General features: G+C 36.6%; 1 protein-coding gene across 2 annotated transcripts in view; it reads right to left on the reverse strand.

The window, feature by feature from the left end:
* Klp98A (kinesin-like protein 98A) overlaps positions 1-26288 on the reverse strand; it is a 185477-nt gene that overhangs the window by 105071 nt on the left and 54118 nt on the right. For both annotated transcript variants that reach the window (XM_070086369.1, XM_070086368.1), the window contains exons 10-14: positions 24801-24945; positions 17721-17863; positions 9472-9601; positions 9176-9341; positions 5183-5243 (exon numbers count right to left, since the gene is read on the reverse strand). In XM_070086369.1, the coding sequence (XP_069942470.1) occupies positions 5183-5243; positions 9176-9341; positions 9472-9601; positions 17721-17863; positions 24801-24945 (645 nt within the window). The remainder of the gene's footprint in view (positions 1-5182; positions 5244-9175; positions 9342-9471; positions 9602-17720; positions 17864-24800; positions 24946-26288) is intronic.

A 26288-nucleotide genomic window follows, 5' to 3' on the forward strand; every position in this document is an offset into this window, starting at 1 on the left:
TTATGTGAATAAAAAATCAAAATGGAATTCATTAGTAAAGCCTGAAAACGTAACTAATGAACAGAGGAAATGTTAGTTTAGTGCCAGGAATGCCTGCATTGTTTATTCTGGACCCTACTCTGAAATTGGAGTATTTTGAACTTTGCATTAAATTGGCCAAATTACCAATTTCCAATCACTTTATTTTGTAGTTGAAACAGTTGACTTGGCAAATTCTTGTGCTCAGTCGATAGAACAGAAGTAATACTAGTGAAATAGCTAAGAATTTAGTCAACTGGAATAATGTAATTGGCCTAAAATGGGAGTCAAAGTCAGCAAAATTGCCGATGCGTAAAATATCGCTGACACATGAAAACTCGCGAGAGAACAATTTCGTCAATTTTCCATCAAATTTCGTACTTTTTGCTTTATTACCTTCAGAAAAAGATTCTCTACCATTTCATAAGAAAAAATAACAAAATTATTTTTTGAAAATTCTTGGACACTGGTGCACCCTTTAAAATTTGGCCTCTGGACCCTGAAAGGATTAATTCTTTATTTAGCAGTTTCCTATACTACCTCAAATCTAGACTCTCCAGTTTAAAACACATTAAACAGAGTTGCATAAAACACGGAGGTAACCAAGTTAACTTCTTTATTTTTAACCCTTTCAGGGTCCAAGGCCCAAATCTGGAGTCACGCACCAGTGTCCAAGAATTTAAAAAAAAAAAATTTGTTATTTTTTCTTATGAAATCGTAGAGAATCTTTTTGTGAAGGTAATAAAACAAAAAGTACGAAATTTGGTGGAAAATTGACGAAATTATGCTCTCGCGAATTTTGATGTGTCAGCGATATTTACGAATCGGCGATTTTGCCGACTTTGACTCCCATTTTAGGCCAATTACATTATTCCAATCAACCAAATTCTTAGCTATTTCACTAGTATTACTTCTATTCTATCGACTGAGCACAAGAAATCACCAAGTCAACTGTTTCAACTACAAAATAAAGTGATCGGAAATTGTTAATTTGGCCAATTTAACACAAAGTTCAAAATATTCCAATTTCAAAATAGGGTCCAGAATGAACAATGTAGGCATTCCTGGCACTAAACTAACATTTCCTCTGTTCATTAGTTATGTTTTGAGGCTTTACAAATAAATTCCATTTTGATTTTTTATTCACATAATGAATTTTTATTCACACCAAAAAAAAGAAGATTTACTCTTATGCAATACTGTAATAATTGTATAAATATCATCACCATATTTGTGAATGTATATTAGACCCACCAGCTGACGTGTATTAGACGTGTGAGGTCGTTTGTTTACTCTTGAATATCGGCAAAAATTTAACATTTCCGCTACTTTGAGCTCAGTTTCAAGCCATTTCCAGTGCTAAAACCAATCAAAATCATCTCTATTTCTGTAATATGTCTTCCATTCTATCAAATGAGACCAAGAAATCGCAAATACAACTATAAAAAACATACGAAAAAACACTGCAAAGTTGCTGTTTTAATCGAAAAATCATGATTTCATTTTTTTTCTCTCATTATACACAGTGTGCTGCAGGATCTGTTTTATGTGGTGCACAAATACCACATAGATGTATTCTCTCATATCTAGGCCCAAATGTACCACTCACAGTTTATCAGAGTGAGCTGAGCTCATGGCGTAGATCTACGGTTTGGACCCTGAACGTAAAGCCATAGATCTACGGGACAGACCCTGAAAGGGTTAACACCTTAACTTTTTATAAAGTTAATTGAAGGCCTCATGGGCAACAGCTTAGCATAAAGCCAGGGACATACACAAACATTGTGGAAGTGGATTATTTAACTAATAAAATTCATTTTTGGGTGAAACGTCTGTTCATTTGATCGTCAAAATTGTTAGTCTATGAACCACCATGAATGTAATTCCTGAATATGTGTTTCATCATACAGTACATTATTTACAAAATAAAAAACTGTACACATAGTGCAATTAAACCCACAACAGCTAGCTGATATAAAGCCTATGAAGTAACCCAAGAAGTAAAGAAACTAATATTGATATATGAAGACAGCGCCAAGTTTAAATAAGATATCACCCCAGTCGACACTAAATGCAGGCTGGGGAAAGTTATGGCCTTCTGTGGTTAATTCTTTCACTGGTTTTTCCTTGTTTGAGAGTCAGGTTCAGGAAATTGTTCAGATGGCAAGGAGATTACCAGGTGACGGTTTTGAAGATATGAATGAAGATGTGACTGAGCTCTTAGAAGATGATGATAATGAAGACCGGAGTCCAGGGAAGTGTTGGCAGAGCTCAAAGCACAGATACAAGGAGGCAGATAACAGAAGATGAAAAACCTGAAGAAAAACAGTTAACATTGCAGCAGTTATGTGAGCAGTTCCATACTGCTGCTAAACTAGCAGACTTTCTCACTGAAAAGGACCCTGACAAATCTAGAAGCAGTGCTTTGAAATGGGGTCTAGACCAGCTGATGATGCAATGTATAATGTACTGCAGGGTAAAAGAGCCCAGAGATCCATTACAGAATTTATGCACTCTAAAACAACCATCGACTTCACTACCAGAACCTCTACCATCCACTTCTGTTAACATCCAACAACCATCCACTTCTGTCGACAACCAACAACCATCCACCTCAGTCCAGTAGGGCCACACCATCCATATCCACTCTCTCCAGAATCATTAACAAACACCATTACCCACAATTAAGGTAAGAAATACTATTATTTCTATTGCATTTGTAGTCTAAAGCAGTAATATATCACAACAATGAATTACAGTTACATATTCACTTTTATTTTCCTAAGATCTGTTTGGTCTAAAATTGAGTTGTTTGACTTTTTGGGGGCTCCCAGGAATGTAACCCTATTTTTCCCATAAGTTCTTCAGTTCAGCTAACATGATTTTACCTAACATGGCATTTTCAGGAACGTAACTACCATGTTAACCCTTTGAGGGTCGACAGGCCCTCTCCAAGACTTGTTCTCAGGGTCAGCCAAATTTCAAAAAAAAAAAAAAAAAAAAAAAAAAAAAAAAAAAAAAAAAAAAAATTTTTCATATGAAAAGGTAGAGAATATTTTCCCGATCATAATGACACCAAAAGTATGAAATCTGATGGAAAACTTATGGAATTATGCTCTCGCGAAGTTAGCGGTCTCGACGATGTTTACGCATCTGCGATTTTGCCCACTTTGAGACCTATTTTCGGCCAATTCCTGTGTACTAGTTGACAAAAATCATAACTATTTCTCTAGAACTCCATTTTTTCTATTGAATGAGTACAAGAAACCACCCATTTACTGATTTCAACTATCCAATACAGTGGTCAGAATTTAGAAATTTTGCCAATTTCACACAAATTTCAAAAGATGCCAATTTCCAAATAGGGTCCAGAATAAACAAGAAAGACATTCCTGGCACTAAAATAACATTTCCTCTGTTCGTTAGTCACATCCCCAGGCCCCTCTTGTATTTCTTTGGTTTTCCACTTTCAATTTTTATTCTTACAAAAAATAGAAGATTTACTGTTATGCAGACTACTGCATTAGTGTAGAAATGGTATAAATAATATCAGCGCACTTGTGAAAGAATATCAGACTCACCAGTTGACGTGTATTGGACGCTTGGCATGATTTGTTTACTTTTGAACTTTGGTAAAAATCTAACATTTCTGCTACTTTGAGCTCAATTTCAAGGTACATTTCATTGTAAAATCAATCAAAATCATCTCAATTTCTGTAATATGTCTTCCATTCTATAAAATGAGACCAAGAAAACTAGAATACAATAATAAATACCATACGAAAATACAGTGCAAAGTCGCTGTTTTATTCCAAAAACACGGTCAGTTTTTTTTCTCATTATGCACTGTGTGCTGCAGGATTTTTTTTATACTGCGCACACTGACCACATAGACTCATTCTTTCATATGTATGTCTACCAGTTTTCTCCCACTAGATTAGAGGGCGCTAGAATTTATGCGTACTAGTACGTCAAAAACCATGAGTCGTAAGCCATACTAGTACGGCCGAAGCCGTCAAAGGGTTAAATGATGGTCTACTGTAATTGCAAAGAAGGCCACTAGCATGCCTAGGCATTTCGGGCAGACTAATACTAATTCTTAGGAATTATTAGGAATTTTATGTTTACAGTCATTTGGGTGCCCACTAGTGCCAGTACGCCCGTTGCTACCAATAAAATACAAATTTATAGATGAAATGTGTAGTCTTGGAGATTGCTTGATGTTGAGATGCATCACTAACCCCTTTACAATGAACTTTTGTGCTTCCATTTTCCTCATTCTTCCTCTTCCAAGTGCTGCTGCACTTCTAACTATCTTGTACTGTGGGGGTGCACAATAAAGTACAAATTTGTACAAATATGTAGTCTTGGAAACTGTGAAAGCTAGTGTACTGAGTGGCTGTAAGAAGATTGAAATGCTTGACACTGAGCTGTCCATTTCCATGATCCAAGTTCTCATACAGCAAACAATACCAACTCATCGAAGAGCCCATCATAACTCCGAGTTGTTGGTAAATGAGTATGTCGGTAAGTGAGGAGAGGCTGCATTTGTCCAACCTGTCTTCAGTCTACCCAAAATTTGTTTTCAACATAACTTGTCTGACTCTTCTATAGCAGCTCCTCCGAGTTGCTTAAGAAAGATGCTCCTTTCATTTGGACCTTCCACCAAGAAAGAGTATTTCAATCTCTCAAAGAAAAGTTAACTTGTTCCCCTATTTTGAAATTCCCAGATTTTTCTAAGCCTTTCTATTTAACAATTGATACTAGCTCTATTGGCATAGATACTGTCCTAGCTCAGAAGACCAATAGGAAGTACAACATAGTTGCATTTGCTAGTTGAGTCATTACAAAGGCTGGGATTATCTAAGTAGTAATACTACACAAGTACACAGTAACACTACTGACAAAAGAATGGCATTATAATGCTTTTGTGCCTTTCTCCATCTTGTCAATATATTATGCTATTTCTCTTCAAAAACAGCTCCTTTAAATATCACTGTCTCACTGCATAGCAAAGGACTGTTTCAAATATACTAGGTTAAAAGTTTCTATTTTACTAAAAAAAAAATAAAAAAAAAAAAGGTTATTTTTCCCAAGAAATGCTTTATAATATACTATACTGTATTCCACTTATTCAACAGAAAATAAAATTTATTATGCAAACCTTTGTCCTTCGTGAAGGGCTGCTACCATTGGAGTGGGTCTTATCTTGATCACTCTCCATCCTAAACCACAACAAAAAATTATTTTATTTTCACCTTTATGAGTCATTAAGTGACTCTAAAGTCATCTGAGGAAAAAACTAAATACTGGTAGCAGTGTTGCTAGCACTTAAGGAGGGATCCTGCACAAGCTACTTCTGCTATGATTGAAGTAAGACACATAATTCAAGTACCTTTTTACCACTCTGACTATTTCCCACTAAAGTAGGGTGACAGAAATGAAAACATTATAATCATTCATTCAATATGATATGACTTCATGATATGGACTTCAATTTAGCATTAAAAGCATGCTCAAGAAGCATTATTAAGTTACAGGCAGAATTCTACAAGTATAATTTAGGACAGTTCACTATTAAACAGTTTTTAAAATTTACTGTATCAGAGTAGATAAAAAAAAAAAACTTTAAGGAAAATATATCCTAAGGCTGTTTGAATATTTCACTTTTACTGTCGTATCTTTCATAAATGCACAAAAAAGTGCAGTGGACCCTCAGCTGTCCAGGATATTGGCCAACTAGGTCATTGCACGGTATTTTGGCCGAAATTTTATTCCGGTTATCAGCCGTTATTTCACTTATCGGCCATATTAGACACATCCACCCACCGCCCGCCAGCCACTCGCGCATTCATGAGTCAGTGTAGCTGTTTCTCTGGGCGAGTGAGAAAACTTCTGCTCATTCATCCAAACATTTTGCTATAATCCATTGTTTTTTGTGGTTTTTGATTGAGTGCAACTGCGAAATAAGCAGCCATGGGCCCAAAGGAAGTTCTTGGTAAAGTTCCTTTGGTAAAGAAAGTGAGAAACACGATGGAATTTAAGAAAGAGGTTATTGAAAAATATGAGAGTGGTGTGCGGGTGCTGGAACTTGCCAGGATATATGGGAAATCCAAATCAACAATTACTTTCATCCTGGCAAAGAAAGTAGAAATCAATGAAGCTAATGTTGCGAAAGGAGTAAATGTTCTAACGAAACAAAGGTCACCAATAATGGAAGATATGGAGAAGTTATTGTTCTTGTGGATCAGCGAAAAACAATTAGCGGAAGACAGTACTGTGGAGTCAATCATTTGTGAAAAGGCAAGGCAGTTGCAGGTGGAAAATGCCTGGAACGAGTGCGGCTGTTAGTGAATTTAGGGCCAGCAAAGGCTGGTTTGACAGATTTAAGAGGCGTAGTGGCATACACAATGTTGTAAGGCATGGCAAGGCTGCAAGTTCTGACAAATGTGCGGCTGAAAAATTTGTGCATGAATTAAAGGAGTACGTAGAGGCTAAAGGATTCCTCTCCCAACAAGTGTTCAATTGTGATGAAACAGGCCTCTTTAGCAAGAAAATGCCAAAGAGGACCTACATTTCGCAGGAGGAAAAGGCATTGCCATTACACAAGCCTATGAAAGACAGGCTTACTCTTTTGCTCAGTGGTAACGCTAGTGGGGATTTCAATGTGAAGCCTTTACTGGTGTATCACTCCGAAAATCCCAGAGTGTTCAAGAAAAACAATATCGTCAAGAGTAAATTGTGTGTGATGTGGAAAGCTAATAATAAAACATGGGTCATGAGGCAAATTGTCAAAGAGTGGGTTCATGATGTGTTTGGCCCAAGTGTAAAAAATACCTCCTGGAAAAGAAATTGCCACTCAAGTGCTTCCTGGTAATGGACAAGAACAGTGAAGTTCTTGCCTCCTAACACCACTCCTCTCTTCCAGCCCATCGGCCAGCAGATCATTTCTAATTTCAAAAAACTCTACACGAGAGCAGTGTTTCAAAGGTGCTTTGAAGGGGCCTCAGGCACTGACTTGACCCTAAGAGAGTTCTGGAGGAATCACTTCAATATCCTCCATTGCATAAGCCTTATAGGTAAGGCTTGGCAGGGAGTGACTTCCAGGACTTTGAACTCCGCTTGGAGAAAATTGTTGTCAGAATGTGTCCTCGATAAGGCTTTTGAAGGGTTTGGGGCTGACCCTGAGGACCCTACTCCTGTTGTGGAATATATTGGGTCTTTGGGAAAGTCCATGGGGTTGGAGGTTAGTGGCGAGGATGTGGAAGAGTTGATGGAGGACCACAGGGAAGAGCTAACCACTGAAGAGCTGCAAGACCTTCATCTGGAACAACAGACCACAGGTGAGGAAATTGCTTCAGAGGAGGAGGAAGAGACAGGGGAGAAGGTGCCTTCTACAATGATTAAGGACATTTGGGCAAAGTGGAATGAGGTGCAAACTTTTGTGGAGAAATATCACCCTGACCAAGCTGAAACAAGCCATATCTGCAACATGTTCAGTGACAAACTTTGTCCCACTTCAGGGAAATCTTAAAGAGACGCCAGAAACAGACGTCTCTGGACAGTTTTTTTGTGCGAAAGATTTGCAGTGACTCTCAAGCTGGTCCTAGTGGCAGTAAAAGACAAAGAAGGGATGTAACCCCAGAGAAGGCTTTGATACCTGAAGTCCTTATGGTAGGGATTCCCCTTCCAAACAGTAATCAGTCCTTCCCTTATCCTCCTCCCTGGCTTCCATGCCAAGAGTCTTTAATAAAGGTATGTAGTAGTGATTTAAATGTTCATTTATTTTATTTAGTTCTCATTGTTTTGTGTATGTAAAACTATAATTAATCTTTAAAAAATGTATTTTTTGTTAATATTTTTGGGTGTCTGGAACGGATTAATTGTAATTACGTACATTAATTCTTATGGGAAATATTATTTCGGTTATTGGCCATTTCGGTTTTAGGCCGAGCTTCTGGAACAGATTACAGCTGATAACTGAGTGTCCACTGTACATTTTATTGTTTAATATGATGCAATGTATTTATTTACTCTTTAATACTGTACAACTTTGAATTAAGTTGCCCAGGATCAAATGAGATTTTAGACAATGAAGAATTAGCAGTTTCTAAGACAGCCATTACTCTCTGATATTCTGCAATGTGTCCAAAAGAACAAAAAATATGAACCATTTGTGAAAGCAAAACTTCAAAAAGCAGATCAAGATATTTGTTATAAGTTAATTGGTGGGGGAGAGGCTGCAAAAGTAACTAGCTGATAAAAAGTCACTATGGCCTCTGTACAGTTTGCTGTAGTGTCTTTTTATCAAGCCATTTTGTGCACAATACCTAAAGCTGATTAAAAACCTGAGACTAATAACCACATGTGACAGAATTTCTGCACAAATACTTTTGTATGCCCAGGCTACAAGGCAAGAAAGTGTACGGACGCTACCTGAGGTTAAGGCAAAACAATATGTGACAACCAATTATGTAATGAGTAATATTACATTTTTAGCTTTTAGCTGTTTGCAGCAATGACAAGTATACAATGAAAACTAAAAGTAACTTAATTCTTTATACCATTCTTTAGCTTTACTTCAAAAATATCAACTTCTATATCAATGAAAATAATACAGGGTTACAGCAAAAACTAGTTTGTTTCTTACATGTTAGCATGATGAACAGATGGCAGCTTGCTAAGTAAATTTACAATAGCCAGACACAATCTTCATTACCACTAGACTGTAATAAACCTATATACAAAAATGTATACACAGAAAATATCTGCTAGTATCTGTTATTTCTTAAGGATTATGGGGATCATGACTTCTACAGCCCAGTCTCAGATCAGACCTTCTAAATTGTTAAGGAAATATTATAGAAACAAGGGCTATTAAGAGACACAGAAAAGTAAAAGTAAGTGTATACTGAATGCAAGTAAGGCAATGTAGGAATTTGTAACATTTACCTTCTTCTTACGTGTTCATGAGACAGAAACTGAAGATAAGAAATCCTGCCAGGATGCAAGAGGATAAATAAATACCCATTACACACTTGTATGACTGGGTGGTAGTATGTACCTCCCTCCAGGGATGGTTGCTGTCTCCCAAATGTTTTTAACATACAGAATTAAAAATAACAAAAGCATACAATGTACAAAAGTAAATACAAACCCAGGAAGATTGTCATATGATCTAATTAGATCAGTAGCTGATCTAGACAGGAAGGAGAGCCGCGAAAGGTTTAGATGTGATTTATTTCCCTCTTTTCTTAGTCTAGCTGCTTCTTGGGGATCATTATAACGGAACATGTGACTCCCTCCTAGCACCACTACACAACCTGCAACATGGAGTTGATCACATACCATTTTAATATAATTTTATTTTACATTACTTATAATATGTGGCTGATGAAATGAGATACATACAGTATAACTGTCTAATATGACTAATTCAGTTGTATCACCAACCTTGTGTGAGTTTCCTTGGTTTGTCAACAAACTCAGAATTAACCCAACACTGGGCATCAGGTTTGGACTCCAATGTCGCTGAACCATCATGAAGCTCAATGGTACAGTGCTCCTCTAATACTTCCCCACCCTGTAGCCAAAGGTACAGTAACATACATTTTACTCAAATATAAATATACCTAAGGCATATACAATGTCATTATACAGGTAAAATAAAAAATCTCATATGACAAAATTATGGGACAAGAATGCAAATTAATACAATAACTTAGCAAATAGGATAAAAGAGCTTACCAGTTCTTGTGCATTAATTTGATGAATGTTTCATTTACTTTTCTAAATATTTAATTTACTTTCTTAAATATTTAATGTTACCAAAAAAGCAAAAATACACCAATAAGATCAAAAGCACAATACAGTAGTACATCGGTACTCAAACAGCTTCCAACTCAAACAATACGGTATTCGAACGCTTTGCTTGGTAAAAAAATCGCTCAGTAGTTAGCCGTTTGCTTGGCACTCAACCACACAAACACAGCCTGCTGCCGAGAAATACGTCAGTGAGTTTAGTGACTATGTAGAAGCTGAGGGTTTTATTTCCCAACAAGTGTTCAATGGTGATGAGACAGGTTTATTTTGGAAAAAAAAATGCCAAACAGAACCTATATCGCTCGAGAGGAGAAGTCATTGCCAGGACACAAGCCAATGAAGGACAGATTCACTTTTGTTGTGTGGGAATGCAAGTAGTGATTTAAAAGTGAAGCCTTTACTTGTCTATCACTAGGATAGACAAGCACTGTATTTAGTTTTTTATTTTTTACATTTATGCATGCTAGGCTTGTAAACTTTGCGTTAAAATGCCTTTGTAAGTGTATTTTTAGAGGTCTGAAACAGATTAATCTAATTTACATTATTCCTTATAGGAAAAATTTGTTCGGTACTCAAACAGCCTTTTGGAATGAATTAAGTTCGAGTACCAAGGTACTACTGTGTATGAACACTACTGTATATGAACAATAATTGATGTTAGCAAGGGGCTAGTTACCCCCTTCTCCTGTATAAATTACTAAATTTAAAAAGAGAAACTTTCGTTTTTCTTTTTGGGCCACCCTGCCTTGGTGGGATATGGCCAGTTTGTTGAAAGAAAGAAGCTCCAATTCTAACTGAAACAAAACTTAATGTGAAAGACTTCCTATCTTACCTGAGTAATCATGCAAAAATTACAATATTTTTATGCACAATTTGAAAATACCAAATATTTATATAGAAAATGATAAAAAATTTCCATTAATATTACAAAATTTAGATGATCATTTTTTCCACTTCCTTGTGAACTTATACAGTGGACCCCCGCTTAACGATCACCTCCAAATGCGACCAATTATGTAAGTGTATTTATGTAAGTGCGTTTGTACGTGTATGTTTGGGGGTCTGAAATGGACTAATCTACTTCACAATATTCCTTATGGGAAAAAATTCGGTCAGTACTGGCACCTGAACATACTACTGGAATGAAAAAAGTTCGTTAACCGGGGGTCCACTGTATATCAAAAGAGGATACGTTCAAGCAAATAAATAGATAACCATTTTTAATATTTCATCATGATCCAAAATACCTAAATATACTGCTTGAAACAATGACCAGCAAATCTTAAAGACAATATGCTAGGCTTATGAATTTCCCCCTTAGAGGCTTGGGAAGAATGAGAACATGATTCTTGGACTGGAAAATGCACTGTTAGAAAAAATTAAAGAAAAATTGACCTGTAGCATTTCAATATGATGCTGACTGGCACAATCATTGCTAACTGCTATTTTCACCTTCTAAACGGCCTTTCGCTATGAATGTTTCAGCACTTCAAACCACGTGGAAATGCTTAGCCCAACATTGCTCCACTTGGAATATACAATACACATTTTTTTTTTTTTTTCAACAAGTCGGCCATCTCCCACCGAGGCAGGGTGACCCAAAAAAGAAAATCCCCAAAAAGAAAATACTTTCATCATCATTCAACACTTTCACAACACTCGCACATTATCACTGTTTTTTGCAATACAACAGTTTAGAAGCATACACATATAAAGATACACAGCATATCCCTCCAAACTGCCAATATCCCAAACCCCTCCTTTAAAGTGCAGGCATTGTACTTCCCATTTCCAGGACTCAAGTCCGACTATATGAAAATAACCGGTTTCCCTGAAATCCCTTCACTAAATATTACCCTGCTCACACTCCAACAGATCATCAGGTCCCAAGTACCATTCGTCTCCATTCACTCCTATCTAACACGCTCACGCACGCTTGCTGGAAGTCCAAGCCCCTTGCCCACAAAACCTCCTTTACCCCCTCTCTCCAACCCTTTCGAGGATGACCCCTACCCCGCATTCCTTCCCCTATAGATTTATATGCTTTCCATGTCATTCTACTTTGATCCATTCTCTCTAAATGACCAAACCACCTCAACAACCCCTCTTCTGCCCTCTGACTAATACTTTTATTAACTCCACATTTTTCCTAATTTCCACAATCCAAATTTTCTGCATAATATTTACACCACACACTGCCCTTAAACAGGACATCTCCATTGCCTCCAACCGTCTCCTCACTGCTGCATTTACCACCCAAGCTTCACACCCATATAAGAGTGTTGGTACTACTATACTTTCATACATTCCCTTCCTTGCCTCCATAGATAACGTTTTTTGACTCCACATATACCTCAACGCACCACTCACCTTTTTTCCCTCATCAATTCTATGATTAACCTCATCCTTCATAAATCCATCCGCCGACACGTCAACTCCCAAGTATCTGAAAACATTTACTTCTTCCATACTACTCCTCCCCAATTTGATATCCAATTTTTCTTTATCTAAATCATTTGATACCCTCATCACCTTACTCTTTTCTATGTTCACTTTCAACTTCCTACCTTTACACACATTCCCAAACTCATCCACTAACTTTTGCAATTTTTCTTTAGAATCTCCCATAAGCACAGTATCATCAGCAAAAAGTAACTGTGTCAATTCCCATTTTGAATTTGGTTCCCCAAAATTTAATCCCACCCCTCTCCCGAACACCCTAGCATTTACTTCCTTTACAACCCCATCTATAAATATATTAAACAACCATGGTGACATTTCACATCCCTGTCTAAGACCTACTTTTACCGGGAAGTATTCTCCCTCTCTTCTACACACCATAACCTGAGCCTCACTATCCTCATAAAAACTCTTTACAGCATTTAATAACTTACCACCTATTCCATATACAGTGGACCCCCGCATAACGATCACCTCCGAATGCGACCAAATATGTAAGTGTATTTATGTAAGTGCGTTTGTACGTGTATGTTTGGGGGTCTGAAATGGACTAATCTACTTCACAATATTCCTTATGGGAATAAATTCGGTCAGTACTGGCACCTGAACATACTTCTGGAGAGAAAAAATATTGTTAACCGGGGGTCCACTGTACTTGCAACATCTGCCACATTGCTCCTCTATCCACTCTATCATATGCCTTTTCTAAATCCATAAATGCAATAAAAACTTCCCTACCTTTATCTAAATACTGTTCACATATATGCTTCAATGTAAACACTTGATCTACACATACCCTACCCACTCTGAAACCTCCTTGCTCATCCGCAATCCTACATTCTGTCTTACCTCTAATTCTTTCAATTATAACCCTACCGTACACTTTTCCTGGTATACTCAGTAAACTTATTCCTCTATAATTTTTACAGTCTCTTTTGTCCCCTTTCCCTTTATATAAAGGGACTATACATGCTCTCTGCCAATCCCAAGGTACCTTCCCTCTCTTTCATACATTTATTAAACAAAAGTACCAACCACTCCAACACTATATCCCCCCCTGCTTTTAACATTTCTGTCATGATCTCATCAGTTCCAGCTGCTTTACCCCCTTTCATTTTATGTAATCCCTCGCGCACCTCCCCCACACTTACATTCTGCTCTTCTTCACTCCTAAAAGATGGTATACCTCCCTGACCAGTGCATGAAATTACTGCCTCTGTTTCTTCCTTAACATTTAAAAGTTCCTCAAAATATTCTCGCCATCTACCTAATACATCCATCTCCCCATCTACTAACTCCCCTACTCTGTTTTTAACTGACAAATCCATACTTTCCCTAGGCTTTCTTAACTTGTTTAACTCACTCCAAAAATTTTTCTTATTTTCATTAAAATTTCTTGACAGTGCCTCTCCCACTCTATCATCTGCTCTCCTTTTGCACTCTCTCACCACTCTCTTTACCTTTCTTTTACTCTCCATATACTCTGCTCTTCTTATAACACTTCTGCTTTGTAAAAACCTCTCATAAGCTATCTTTTTCTCTTTTATCACACCCTTTACTTCATCATTCTACCAATCACTCCTCTTTCCTCCTGCCCCCACCCTCCTATAACCACAAACTTCTGCCCCACATTCTAATACTGCATTTTTAAAACTATTCCAACCCTCTTCAACCCCCCCCACTACTCATCTTTGCACTAGCCCACCTTCCTGCCAATAGTCGCTTATATCTCACCCAAACTTCCTCCTCCCTTAGTTTATACACTTTCACCTCCCTCTTACTTGTTGTTGCCACCTTCCTCTTTTCCCATCTACCGCTTACTCTAACTGTAGCTACAACTAAATAATGATCTGATATATCAGTTGCCCCTCTATAAACATGTACATCCTGGAGCCTACCCATCAACCTTTTATCCACCAATACATAATCTAATAAACTACTTTCATTACGTGCTACATCATACCTTGTATATTTATTTATCCTCTTTTTCATAAAATATGTATTACTTATTACCAAATCTCTTTCTACACATAGCTCAATTAAAGGCTCCCCATTTACATTTACCCCTGGCACCCCAAATTTACCTACTACTCCCTCCATAACATTTTTACCCACTTTAGCATTGAAATCCCCAACCACCATTACTCTCACACTTGATTTAAAACTCCCCACGCATTCACTCAACATTTCCCAAAATCTCTCTCTCTCCTCTACACTTCTCTTTTCTCCAGGTGCATACACGCTTATTATAACCCACTTTTCACATCCAATCTTTATTTTACTCCACATAATCCTTGAATTAATACATTTATAGTCCCTCTTTTCCTGCCATAGCTTATCCTTCAACATTATTGCTACTCCTTCTTTAGCTCTAACTCTATTTGAAACCCCTGACCTAATCCCATTTATTCCTCTCCACTGAAACTCTCCCACCCCCTTCAGCTTTGTTTCACTTAAAGCCAGGACATCCAGCTTCTTCTCATTCATAACATCCACAATCATCTCTTTCTTATCATCTGCACAACATCCACGCACATTCAGACTTCCCACTTTGACAATTTTCTTCTTATTCTTTTTAGTAATCTTTACAGGAAAAGGGGTTACTAGCCCATTGTTCCCGGCATTTTAGTTGACTTTTACAACACGCATGGCTTACGGAGGAAAGATTCTTATTCCACTTCCCCATGGATATAAAAGGAAAAGTAATAAGACCAAGAACTATTAAGATAAAATCAAAGAAAACTCAGATGAGTGTGTATAAATAAATGTGTACATGTATGTGTAGTGTGACCTAAGTGTAAGTAGAAGTAGCAAGACATACCTGTAATCTTGCATATTTATGAGACAGACAAAAGACATCAGCAATCCTACCATCATGTAAAACAATCACAAGCATTTGTTTTACACTCACTTGGCAGGACGGTAGTACCTCCCTGGGTGGTTGCTGTCTACCAACCTACTACCTACAACACAATACATGTATATATTGATAAACCTTTTTTTATTCTATATTTTACACTCTGATCTTCTAACACTATGTGCAAGGAATACTTATAATATTACAGCTGCTTCAAGGTATAGTACTCCTTAAAACATGGAAATAAGATGCATTGTTTGACTATATTTGGTTGTCCTAGGCTAATTATTTATGTTAGGTAGTTAGGTTTGAATACCCTGGGTTATATAAACATTGTGTGTCATAACACCTGTGTGCATTCAAGACTCCTATAAAACATATATATAAACAAGAAAATCCTATGATCTTACAATTGTTTCAAGGTGTAATACTTCTTGATACATGAAAATCAGTCACACTGTTTGACTTTATTGGGTTATCCTGGGTTAAATCTACCTAGTGTGCTTTGTGGCTGAATTCTGCAGTTAGTATCGTGAAGGTGCAATAAATTTGCAATGAATAAGTCATCTTCCTACATGTTCCACGCCCTGTTTGCTGGTAGTGGAACAACAACTCCTGATTTCATTGTTATGATAATTAGGCAAGCTACTACATCAGACACACAGTCATCACCTGTGTAGTTAACCACACCGCACTGTGTGGACTCTCTTAGCCGTAGATTTTTTCAAAGGTACAAAGAGATTGCAGAAGACCCAAAGAGTTGTGCCGAGGTCAAAAATATTGACAGATGAGATTTAGGGTATGAAAAATTGTGCATACTAGTACAGTATGTCACACATTAACATCAGCTGCATATTAGCATTCTGGATACAGTTAAAGGGTTAAATCTAAATTTCATATAGCCTATATGTTAGTATGATACTTGATTAAGAAAGACAGTTTGCAGAGTAAGTTTTTCATCTGAAGACATTTTACTCAGTGCTGAGCTTATAAAAATTTGAAAAAAAAAAAAAAAAAAAAAAAAAAAAAAAAAAAAGTAAACTCTATACAGTGGACCCCCGCATAACGATGGCATCACATAGCGATTATTTCGCATACCGCTTACTTTAATTGCAAAAATTTTGCCTCACATACCGCTTAAAAACCCGCTTACCAATTTTCGTCCGAGACGCGTCCAATGTGCGGCCTGAGCCACGCTCACATGTTCCGCCGGTGGCATTGTTTACCAGCCAGCCTCCGCGGTAACATCCAAGCATACAATCGGAATATTTCGTATTATTACAGTGTTTTCGGTGCTTTTTCTGGAAAATAAGTGACCATGGGCCCCAAGAAAGCTTCTAGTGCGAACCCTACAGCAATAAGGGTGAGAATTACAATAGAGATGAAGAAAAAGATCATTGATAAGTATGAAAGTGGAGTGCATGTCTCCGAGCTGGCCAGGTTGTATAATAAACCCCAATCAACCATCGCTACTATTGGTGGTACAGCTGCTGCTGCTGCTGCACTGTCAGCTGCTGCTGCTGCTGCACTGTCAGCTGCTGCTGCTGCTGTAGCACCGTTGTTGGTGTGGCTTATTGAGAATACCAAGAAACAATTAACCCCAGAGGATTTGCCACCCAGGATAACCCAAAAAAGTCAGTGTCATCGAAGACTGTCTAACTTATTTCCATTGGGGTCCTTAATCTTGTCTCCCAGGATGCAACCCACGCAAGTCGACTAACACCCAGGTGAACAGGGAAAAATGCCTGGAACTAGTGCTCATATTGGTGAATTTAAAGCCAGCAAAGGTTGGTTTGAGAGATTTAAGAATCGTAGTGGCATACACAGTGTGATAAGGCCTGTTCTGGAAGAAAATGCCAAACAGGACCTACAGTACTCAGGAGGAAAAGGCACTCCCAGGACACAGTGTCTCATCAGTCATTGCTGCATCTTCAATAAAGGTAAGTGTCATTTATTCTTCATTTAGTAGACTAGTACATGCACAATATATACTGTGCATGTACTACTCTACTATTGTGCATGTATCCTTCTCTTTGTGTGTGGGAAAATGTATATTTCATGTGGTAAAATTTTTTTTTTCATACTTTTGGGTGTCTTGCACGGATTAATTTTATTTCCATTATTTCTTATGGGGAAAATTCATTCACATAACGATTATTTCGCATAACAATTACCCCTCTTGCACGGATTAAAATCGTTAACCGGGGGTCCACTGTATAAATATTTCCAGCACTCAAGTGTACATTTAGGTTAAAGTGTGATATACCCCAACAGCACTAGCTCAAAATTATTTCATATAAAAAGTTATTTAACCCTTAAACTGTCCAAGCAGATTTATGTTCACATGTGTAGTGCTCCAAAAGTAGATCTACGTTTTTTTTTACATATTTTCAAATATAACAAGAAAAAAAACGTAGATCAAAGTTTTTTACACATTTTCAAATGTAAAAAAAGAAAAGAAGATCTACTTTTTATACATACTTTCAAATGTTGAAAAAACGTAGATCTACGTTTGGACAGTTTAGGGTTAATAAAGTAAGAAATTAAAGTTACACTTCCATACCTCCAGTCTAATATCTTGCACTGGTAGGGAACCAATTGTTGTGATTCCGTCATTAAGGTGATAAAGAGTAACACCTGTAGTTAGAAGGTTGTCATCTATCAATACAAGATGTGGTCTATCCGAGTCCAAAACCACACCTTGTCCTACGAGGAATGAAAAAATACTGTAAAATGCAAATAATGAGCAAAATACATTAATCCATATTCAAGAATATATTAAATACATTTTAAAATAGATGCCAATTGCTTCTGCATATTTAGCTCTGTTGAACTTCCCTAAATTGTATTAAAAACTTTAATTACTAATACGTATTCTCTTCTTCCAAGTATAACAGAGTAAAATCTACAAATATTACAACAAAATATTTCATTCCACTGTAACTCTTTACTTTATGTTATTTTTCACCATCCTTTTATTTTCTTTATATCTAGTCTACAAACATGTGGATGCCATTTGGGCAATGAATATCTTACTTTTACTAATTAGTATTACAGGTATCTATTTCATACTGAATCTACAATTCAAATTTCACATTTACTTTGGAAAATAAATCTACACATTCACAAAATACAGTAGCAATTTGATAAACTTAAAGTAGAACAGTGCTACTGAATATAATAAGAATGGGAGTGATGAAGCATAATAAGTCACAATACTGTACACAAAGCAGTTTATAAATAACCCACGCTTTGGAGATGAAACTCCAAGAGCATTATCAAGTCACAACCCAGTTGTGACTTCCTAATGGTCTAGGAGAGACCAAAATGTTATCTGAAAGTTCCTCTCCAAGTATGAATTATATCTCCGAGTGATCAAACAGAGCCCACAAAGACTACTTTTAAACACATCATCCATTTCCCACCAAGGCAAGGTGACCAAAAAAAAAAAAAAATTCACTATCACTTATGCTTCAGATGTCTTTCCAGTAGTGCACGGGGACATCATGATCTAATTGCATGTACTTCCTGAATTACGTTATATCCACCCACCCTTCGAAGTCACACTTCCAAAATATATGTAGGCTAGCAAATTATTCTCAGTCCCTTTGCTCACACTCCAGCAGTATATCAAATCCCAAAAAGCAGGTTCAAATCCCAAAAAACAGGTTCTGGAATGGCAGATTAACAGAAAATAAGAAGAGGAAATACAGTAAGTCCTCACTTAATAAGTTGTCGATAGGTTCTTAGAAACCGAGACTTTATGGGAAACACTGTATAACGAAACCAATTTAACTACAGGCTAACTGATATGAACATCAGAGATGCACAGCACACTTTTAGCACTCATTGCAACAGGGTTAAATCAAGGAATAAATGTTTGCAAAGCAAAAATTGTAAGGAGCACCTCCTACCACCATGCAGTTCAAAAATGAATATGCAAACTCCACAGAGACAGTGGCCCTGGCCGGGAATCAATTTTTTTCTCATCAATATTATGATGAAATGATGTTGAATGAAATGGTGTTAAGTGAGGACATACTGTATTTAACCCTTTTGCTGTGAAATAGTACTATGATTCAGGTCACTGGCAGTGCCATAGTACTATGCCATGAGCTCAGCTCACTCAGATAAGCTGTGAGCAGTAAATTTAGGTCTAGATATAAGAGAATGGATCTATGTGATAGGTGTGCATTTTATAAAAAAAAATTCTGCAGCACGCAGTGAATAATGAGAAAAAACTGACCGTGCTTTTGGTTTAAAACAATGACTTTGCAGTGTATTTTCATGTTGTTTTTATGGTTGCATTCTCGGTTTCTTGGTCTCATATGATAGAATGGAAGATATATTAAGAGACGCTTCTAATTGGTTTCAGGATTGAAAATAGCTTGAAATTGAGTTCAAATCATGTTGTGTGTTCAATATACAGTAGACCGTTGATTAAGACAGTAGTTACATTCATGAAAATGCAGTGTTAGACGTATCCATGTTAAAGGAACTAAAGAATTATGGGAAAATTAGGGTTACGTTTCTAAGATCCCCCCAAAAAAAGGTCTCCTAATCTTACAGAAATAAAAATGATAATGTAATTATTGTTCATTGTTGTTATGTATGATTTTTCTGTTGTTTAAGGCTACAAAGGCAACAGAAATAATATTTATTACCTTAAATTGTGGTTGCTTGTGTTTGTCAATGATTGTGAAGGGGGAAGTGGAGAGCCATGCTGAGGTCCATCTGGGCTGAGGTGGATGGTAGTCCGGTCAGTAAGTCAGTCCAGTCAAGTGAATCAGTAGGTCAGTCAGCCAAGTCAGTAGGTAACTCATTCAAGTCAGTAGGTCACTCATTCAAGTCAGTTAAGCCATTCAGTAAATTAGTTAAGTTGGTCAGTCAAGTTAGTAAGCCATCATTAACTCAGTCAGTCATGTAGAAAGCAGTTAATATATCACTCAACTCATTCAGTAAACCAGTAAGTCAATCAGTAAAGTCATTCAGTAAATCAGTCAAGTTAGTAGGTCAGTCAGTCAAGAAAGTCATTCAGTAAATCAGTCAAGTTAGTAGGTCAGTCAGTCAAGAAAGTCATTCAGTAAATCAGTCAAGTCAGTAGATCAGTCAGTTAAGTAAGTCATTCAGTAAATCAGTCAAGTCAGTAGGTCAGTCAGTCAAGTAAGTAGATCAATCAGTCAAATAAGTCATTCAGTAAATCAGTCAAGTCAGTTGGTCAGTCAGTAATTCAGTAAATCAACTGTCATTAAATAAATCAGTTAAGTCAGTAGGTCAATCAATCAAGTCATTCAGCAAGTCAATCAAGTCAGTAAGCCAGTCAGTAAATCAGTCAAGTCATTTAGTAAATCAGGTCAGTCATTCAGTAAATCAGGTCAGTCATTCAGTAAATCAATCAAGTCAGTAAATGAGATGACAGCCCGGGTTATTCATTGCACAAGCCCATATATTTGCTTCACTCTTTTTAATCAAATGAACTGGCGCTTCATTAAGGCCATAAGCTCTTGCCATGGCCACCACACACACACACACCACATTTAAGCTTAAGTAATATCTCGATTTTCTTCATAAATCAGGTCAGTCATTCAGTAAATCAATCAAGTCAGTAGGTCAGTCAAGTCAGTAAATGTGATGACAGCCCAGGTTATTCATTGCGCAAGCCCATATATTTGCTTCACTCTTTTTAATCACATGAACCGACGCTTCATTAAGGCCATAAGCTCTCGCCATGGCCACCACACACGCACCACATTTAAGCTTAAGTAATATCTCGATTTTCTTCATAACTCCAAGACTTGAACGTTTTAACTTTGTCTTGCCACTTCCTGCATCACTTGCATGCCTCCTGGGTGCCATGATTCCTTGGCAGATGCAATGTATGGTAATGAAAAGGCCAAAACCCGATTCACAGACAATCCTAGGTACCAAAATGGAGGTGCATGTACGGAGCATTGGTACGGAGGTGGCAGGGTAGGAAACTAGGGCCTCCCCATAAAAGACAATGGCTTGACCCACAGGCAGACTGCCTAGCACTCACTATACAGGGGAAAATCCCCGCTGTCCAGCTTGTGGCACTGAAATATCTGTTTAAATTGAATTTTACAAAGTGTAAAACAAAAATATGCCGCAATTTAACAATAGTGTAACGAAGAAAACATTTTAAAGGAAACTGTCTTAATGGACTGTCTATTGCATGTCAACTGGTGGATCTAATATGCATTCACGAATGCAATGATATTATTTATACAATTATTACAATACATGTATTGCATAACAGTAAATCTTCTATTTTTGTGTGAATAAAAATTAATTGTGTGAATAAAAAATGAAAATGGAATTCATCTGTAAAGAAATGTTATTTAAGTGCCAGGAATGACTGCATTGTTTATTCTAAACCTTATTTTGAAATTGGAATATTTTAAAATTCGTGTGAAATCAGCCAAATTACCAATTTTTGATCACTTTATTGGGTAGTTGAAATAGTTCACCGAGTGATTTCTTGTTCTCAATTAATAAAATGGAAGACATACTAGCAAAATAGCTAAGAATCTGGTCGACTGCAACAATGTAATTGGCACAAAATAGAACTCAAAGTGAGCAAAATTGTCGATGTGTAAATATCGTTCATGCAGCAAAATTCATGAAATTGTAATACTATTAACTTTCCATCATATTTTGTGAATTTTTTATTGCTTTCAGAAAAAGATTCTCTACCATTTCATGAGAAACAATAATTTTTTTTTTTTTTTTATTTCTTGGACATTGTGGACAAGTTTCAGATCGAAGGTCTGGACAGTGAAAAGGTTAAGGTAGCCTTTATAGATGGCTTGACAGTACTTGTTTCCTGGAAAGGGAATGTACCTACTTAACAAAAGTCTTCACACATATTCAATTTTCGTCTTTCTTCATCCAGGACAGCAGACTCAAGGCACAGGCTATCCTCAACAAATTCCCCATGGAACTTTAATCAAAACATTTCATAGTGTTTCTGTGTGGTGGTGATGCCAAAATGCCCACCAGGTGCTTACTTAGAAGCAATATCAACGTTTCCATCATAAATACATCCTCCATTAAAGACCTCACCACAAAGCAAGGTCCCACGCCTCTAACTTCCACAGCAGGCATGTACACCATCCCCTGTGGACACTATCCCAAGAAATATGTAGGGGAAACGGGCAGAAATTTTTTGATTTGCCTAAGTGACCATCAAAGTGACTGCAACAAGGATGACTTAAAGAACACCTGTGTCCTCCTCAGTAACTCCACAGGACATCTGATGAGTTGGAATGAGGCACAACGTGTCCTCGCTGAACATGGCCTTAGATGCCAATGGTGACTAGAAGCCATGCTAATAGCAGTCACTGATATAATGGAAAATAATACTCTAAGCTACAAATTTTCAAAAGCACTTGCATGTATCATATTCAACCAGGCAAAGCCCAACCTATCTTACAACACAGGATTCATTTAACCTCATTGTCTACCTAACCTCATCTCCAACAAAGGCTCACTTGCATTTATCAGGTCACTATAATACACTAACATCTCACTTCCAGCCACTATATACAGGAAGGCCCCACTTATACGGCGGGTTAGGTTCCAGGCTAGCGCCGTAAAGCGGAAATCGCCGTAAAGTGGAACACCCTTTTTTTCCACTTATAAATGCATACAAACACTAGATAACAAGTTTACACTAACATATATTAAGTTAGCAATAGAACCAGGCATCAAAAAACAATAAAAAGGTACAATACACACATAGTGCACTCATTACTTACCTTAAAATATTTATAGTCTTAATCTAGGGTGAGACAAGTAGTATTTATTGTAAGAAATCAAGTGTGGTATGTATTGTAATAGGCAGGCTATTTCACCAGGCCACCCCACCCACACATACTATTCTATGATATTTAAGCATCCCAGAGCGATAAAATGTATATACAGTTCACTCATTACTTACCTTAAAATATTTGTAGTCTTAATGTAGGGTCAGGAGTAAGTAAATGAGATAAAACGAATAAATGAGAGAGAGAAAGAATGAATACATGAGAGGTGACAGGCGCAGAGTTATGTAAACAAACCAGGCTCCCACATCTTATATTTATGTTTATTTATTCTATTGTGGGGTGTATTTATCATCTTTTTATGTTATGTATCGTGTTTATTATATAATTTTGAAAAAAATATCATGGCTGGATTAATGAAAATGTGTATATTAACGTAATATACGACATTTAATGAGACTCAGTATTGTTATTATCACCACTTGTGGAAGTCGTCTGCTACACAGCTCACATTTGTTTATTTATTCTACTGTGGGGTGTATTTATCTTATTTATATGTTATGCATCGTGTTTATTATATAATTTTGAAAAAAATATCATGGATGGATTAATGAAAATGTGTATATTACCGTAATATACGACATTTAATGAGACTCCGTGACTATTGTTATTATGGCGTCACTTGTGGAAGTCGTCTGCTACCAGAGATCACATTTATGTTTATTTATTCTACTGTGGGGTGTATTTATCTTATTTATATGTTATGTATAGTGTTTATTATATAATTTTGAAAAAAATATCATGGCTGGATTAATGAAAATGTGTATATTACCGTAATATACGACATTTAATGAGACTCAGTATTGTTATTATCACCACTTGTGGAAGTCGTCTGCTACACAGCTCACATTTATGTTTATTTATTCTACTGTGGGGTGTATTTATCTTATTTATATGTTATGCATCGTGTTTATTATATAATTTTGAAAAAAATATCATGGCTGGATTAATGAAAATGTGTATATTACCGTAATATACGACATTTAATGAGACTCAGTATTGTTATTATCACCACTTGTGGAAGTCGTCTGCTACACAGCTCACATTTATGTTTATTTATTCTACTGTGGGGTGTATTTATCTTATTTATATGTTATGCATCGTGTTTATTATATAATTTTGAAAAAAATATCATGGATGGATTAATGAAAATGTGTATATTAACGTAATATACGACATTTAAATGACTTGATGTATGTAAGTTTATTTAGGTACAGGTATACATAAGTATAATTATCAGAGTATATATAAAATATGAAATAACTTTTAAAAACATTTGAAATTTTGGAGTTTCCAGACAAAATGGAGAGACTTAGTGCTTACTGAGCTCATGGAGAATGTAAACAAACAGGGTGGGGCACGGTGACCGTATTAGAAAGTCAGGTGGGGGGAGCCGTATAGTGAGTTTTGGTCATAATTTGAAATGTCCGTATTAGCGGAACGCCGTAAAGTGAAACGCCGTAAAGCGGGGCCTTCCTGTATATGTATATTGTTATTTTTGACTTTTGTATGTTAGAAATGATCAAGATCCCAGGACCGAAACATTTTCTAATGTGTCCTAATGTTTGCTCAGTTGTATTTTTAAACCAAGAATATAAAGTTCTGTGCACACCACACAAAAAAATTAACTCCATAATTGTACTAACCATAAGATTAAGTTCCCATTTCTTAATACTTTATGTGCATTTAGTGTAACATCTATAGATACGTATTTACAAATGCCCTAATGCTGTACTGTACTACTTATAAATGCCATCACAATCAATCAGCAACTATTTAAAACAGGCATTTTTTCATACCGGCTTTCCTAAGGCCAAGAGTTTTCTGCTCTTGTAGTATTGTGTGTGTCTCACTCCATCTCTCAGTCCACTGATCAGTTAACTCCTTCTCTTTTGCTTGTTTCTGACTCAGAGCTTCCATTATGCTCCCAGTTTCACTGTTTGCCTGTTGACAAATGAAAGTGCAAAAAGTATTACTTGAATATATCAAATATAATAAATTACAATGACAAAGTTGTGGCCCATTTTAGACAAATCGTAAAGGAACGGGAGGTACAGAGCTCTATGAATAGATTTGTTGTGCAACAGAGGTCCAGTGACTCTCAAGCTGGTCTTAGTGTTTTTAACTCCACGGGGAAGTGGAACGGAATTCTTCCTCCGTAAGTTATGCATGTTGTAAGAGGCGACTAAAATGCTGGGAGCAAGAGGCTAGTAACTCCGTCTCCTATATATATTATTAAAGTTAAAAAAGAAACTTTCTTTTTTCTTTTTGGGCCACCCTGCTTCAGTGGGATACTGCCAGTTTGTTAAAAAAATGATGATGATTCAGTTTTTGACAATGAAATAAATAATTCATATTCTGTTTTTGTCATTTTTTAATTATGTTACAGTACAGTACTAATATCTAGCAATTAAAATACAATATTCGCATAGTTTGTTTACCAGAATGTTTTATTTTCAATTCAGCAGAGTTATACTTCAATTCAGTGCCTATCTTATCTAATTTAAAATAATAAACCCTAATTAATCATTTATCACTGTCCCTGCTCTATTACTCCCTCAGTCTCTCATCCAACACTTGAAGTCAAAATCACATTTATAAGGACAATCCAACATAATAAGAATCAAAAGAGTTACTAATTCAATTAATTTCAAAATTAACTCATTTCTCCACTTTAATGAAGAGACCTAAATGGGAAGAGGGAAAATTATAAAGCTGAAAACAAAAAGTAGCTTCAGTAGCAGGTGACCTGAGAAAGAATCTCCAGAGCTTATATTAAAGAATTATTTAATTTCCAAATCTGGTTTGAAACTTTCCTCTATCTGCCATAAGAAACTTCATGTTGCCAAGAAATGAACTAATATACACTTCCGTTTATTCAGTATAAATCCTCATTTATGCAAGTCCAGGGGCAGCAAAACATGCAATTATGCACATCACTTGAGCACAACTGGAAGGACATATATCACTCAAGTACAAATGAAACACATCATCAGCAGAAAATATATTAGAAAGATACAGTACAGGTATGGAGATATAGTACTAGAAAGATACAGTACAGTGGACCCCCAGTATACGATATTAATCCGTTCTTGAGAGCTCATCGTATGCCAAAATTATTGGAAGGTGAATTAATTTTCCCCATAAGAAATAATGGAAATCAAATTAATCCGTGCAAGACACCCAAAAGTACTATGAAAAAAAAGTTTTAGCACATGAAATATTAAGTTTAATGCACACAAACTGAAGAAGACATGCACAGTTAGCAGTACTCTACTAACAATAGA

The sequence above is a fragment of the Cherax quadricarinatus genome, chromosome 18 (assembly GCF_038502225.1).
Source record: "Cherax quadricarinatus isolate ZL_2023a chromosome 18, ASM3850222v1, whole genome shotgun sequence".
Taxonomy (NCBI): domain Eukaryota; kingdom Metazoa; phylum Arthropoda; class Malacostraca; order Decapoda; family Parastacidae; genus Cherax; species Cherax quadricarinatus.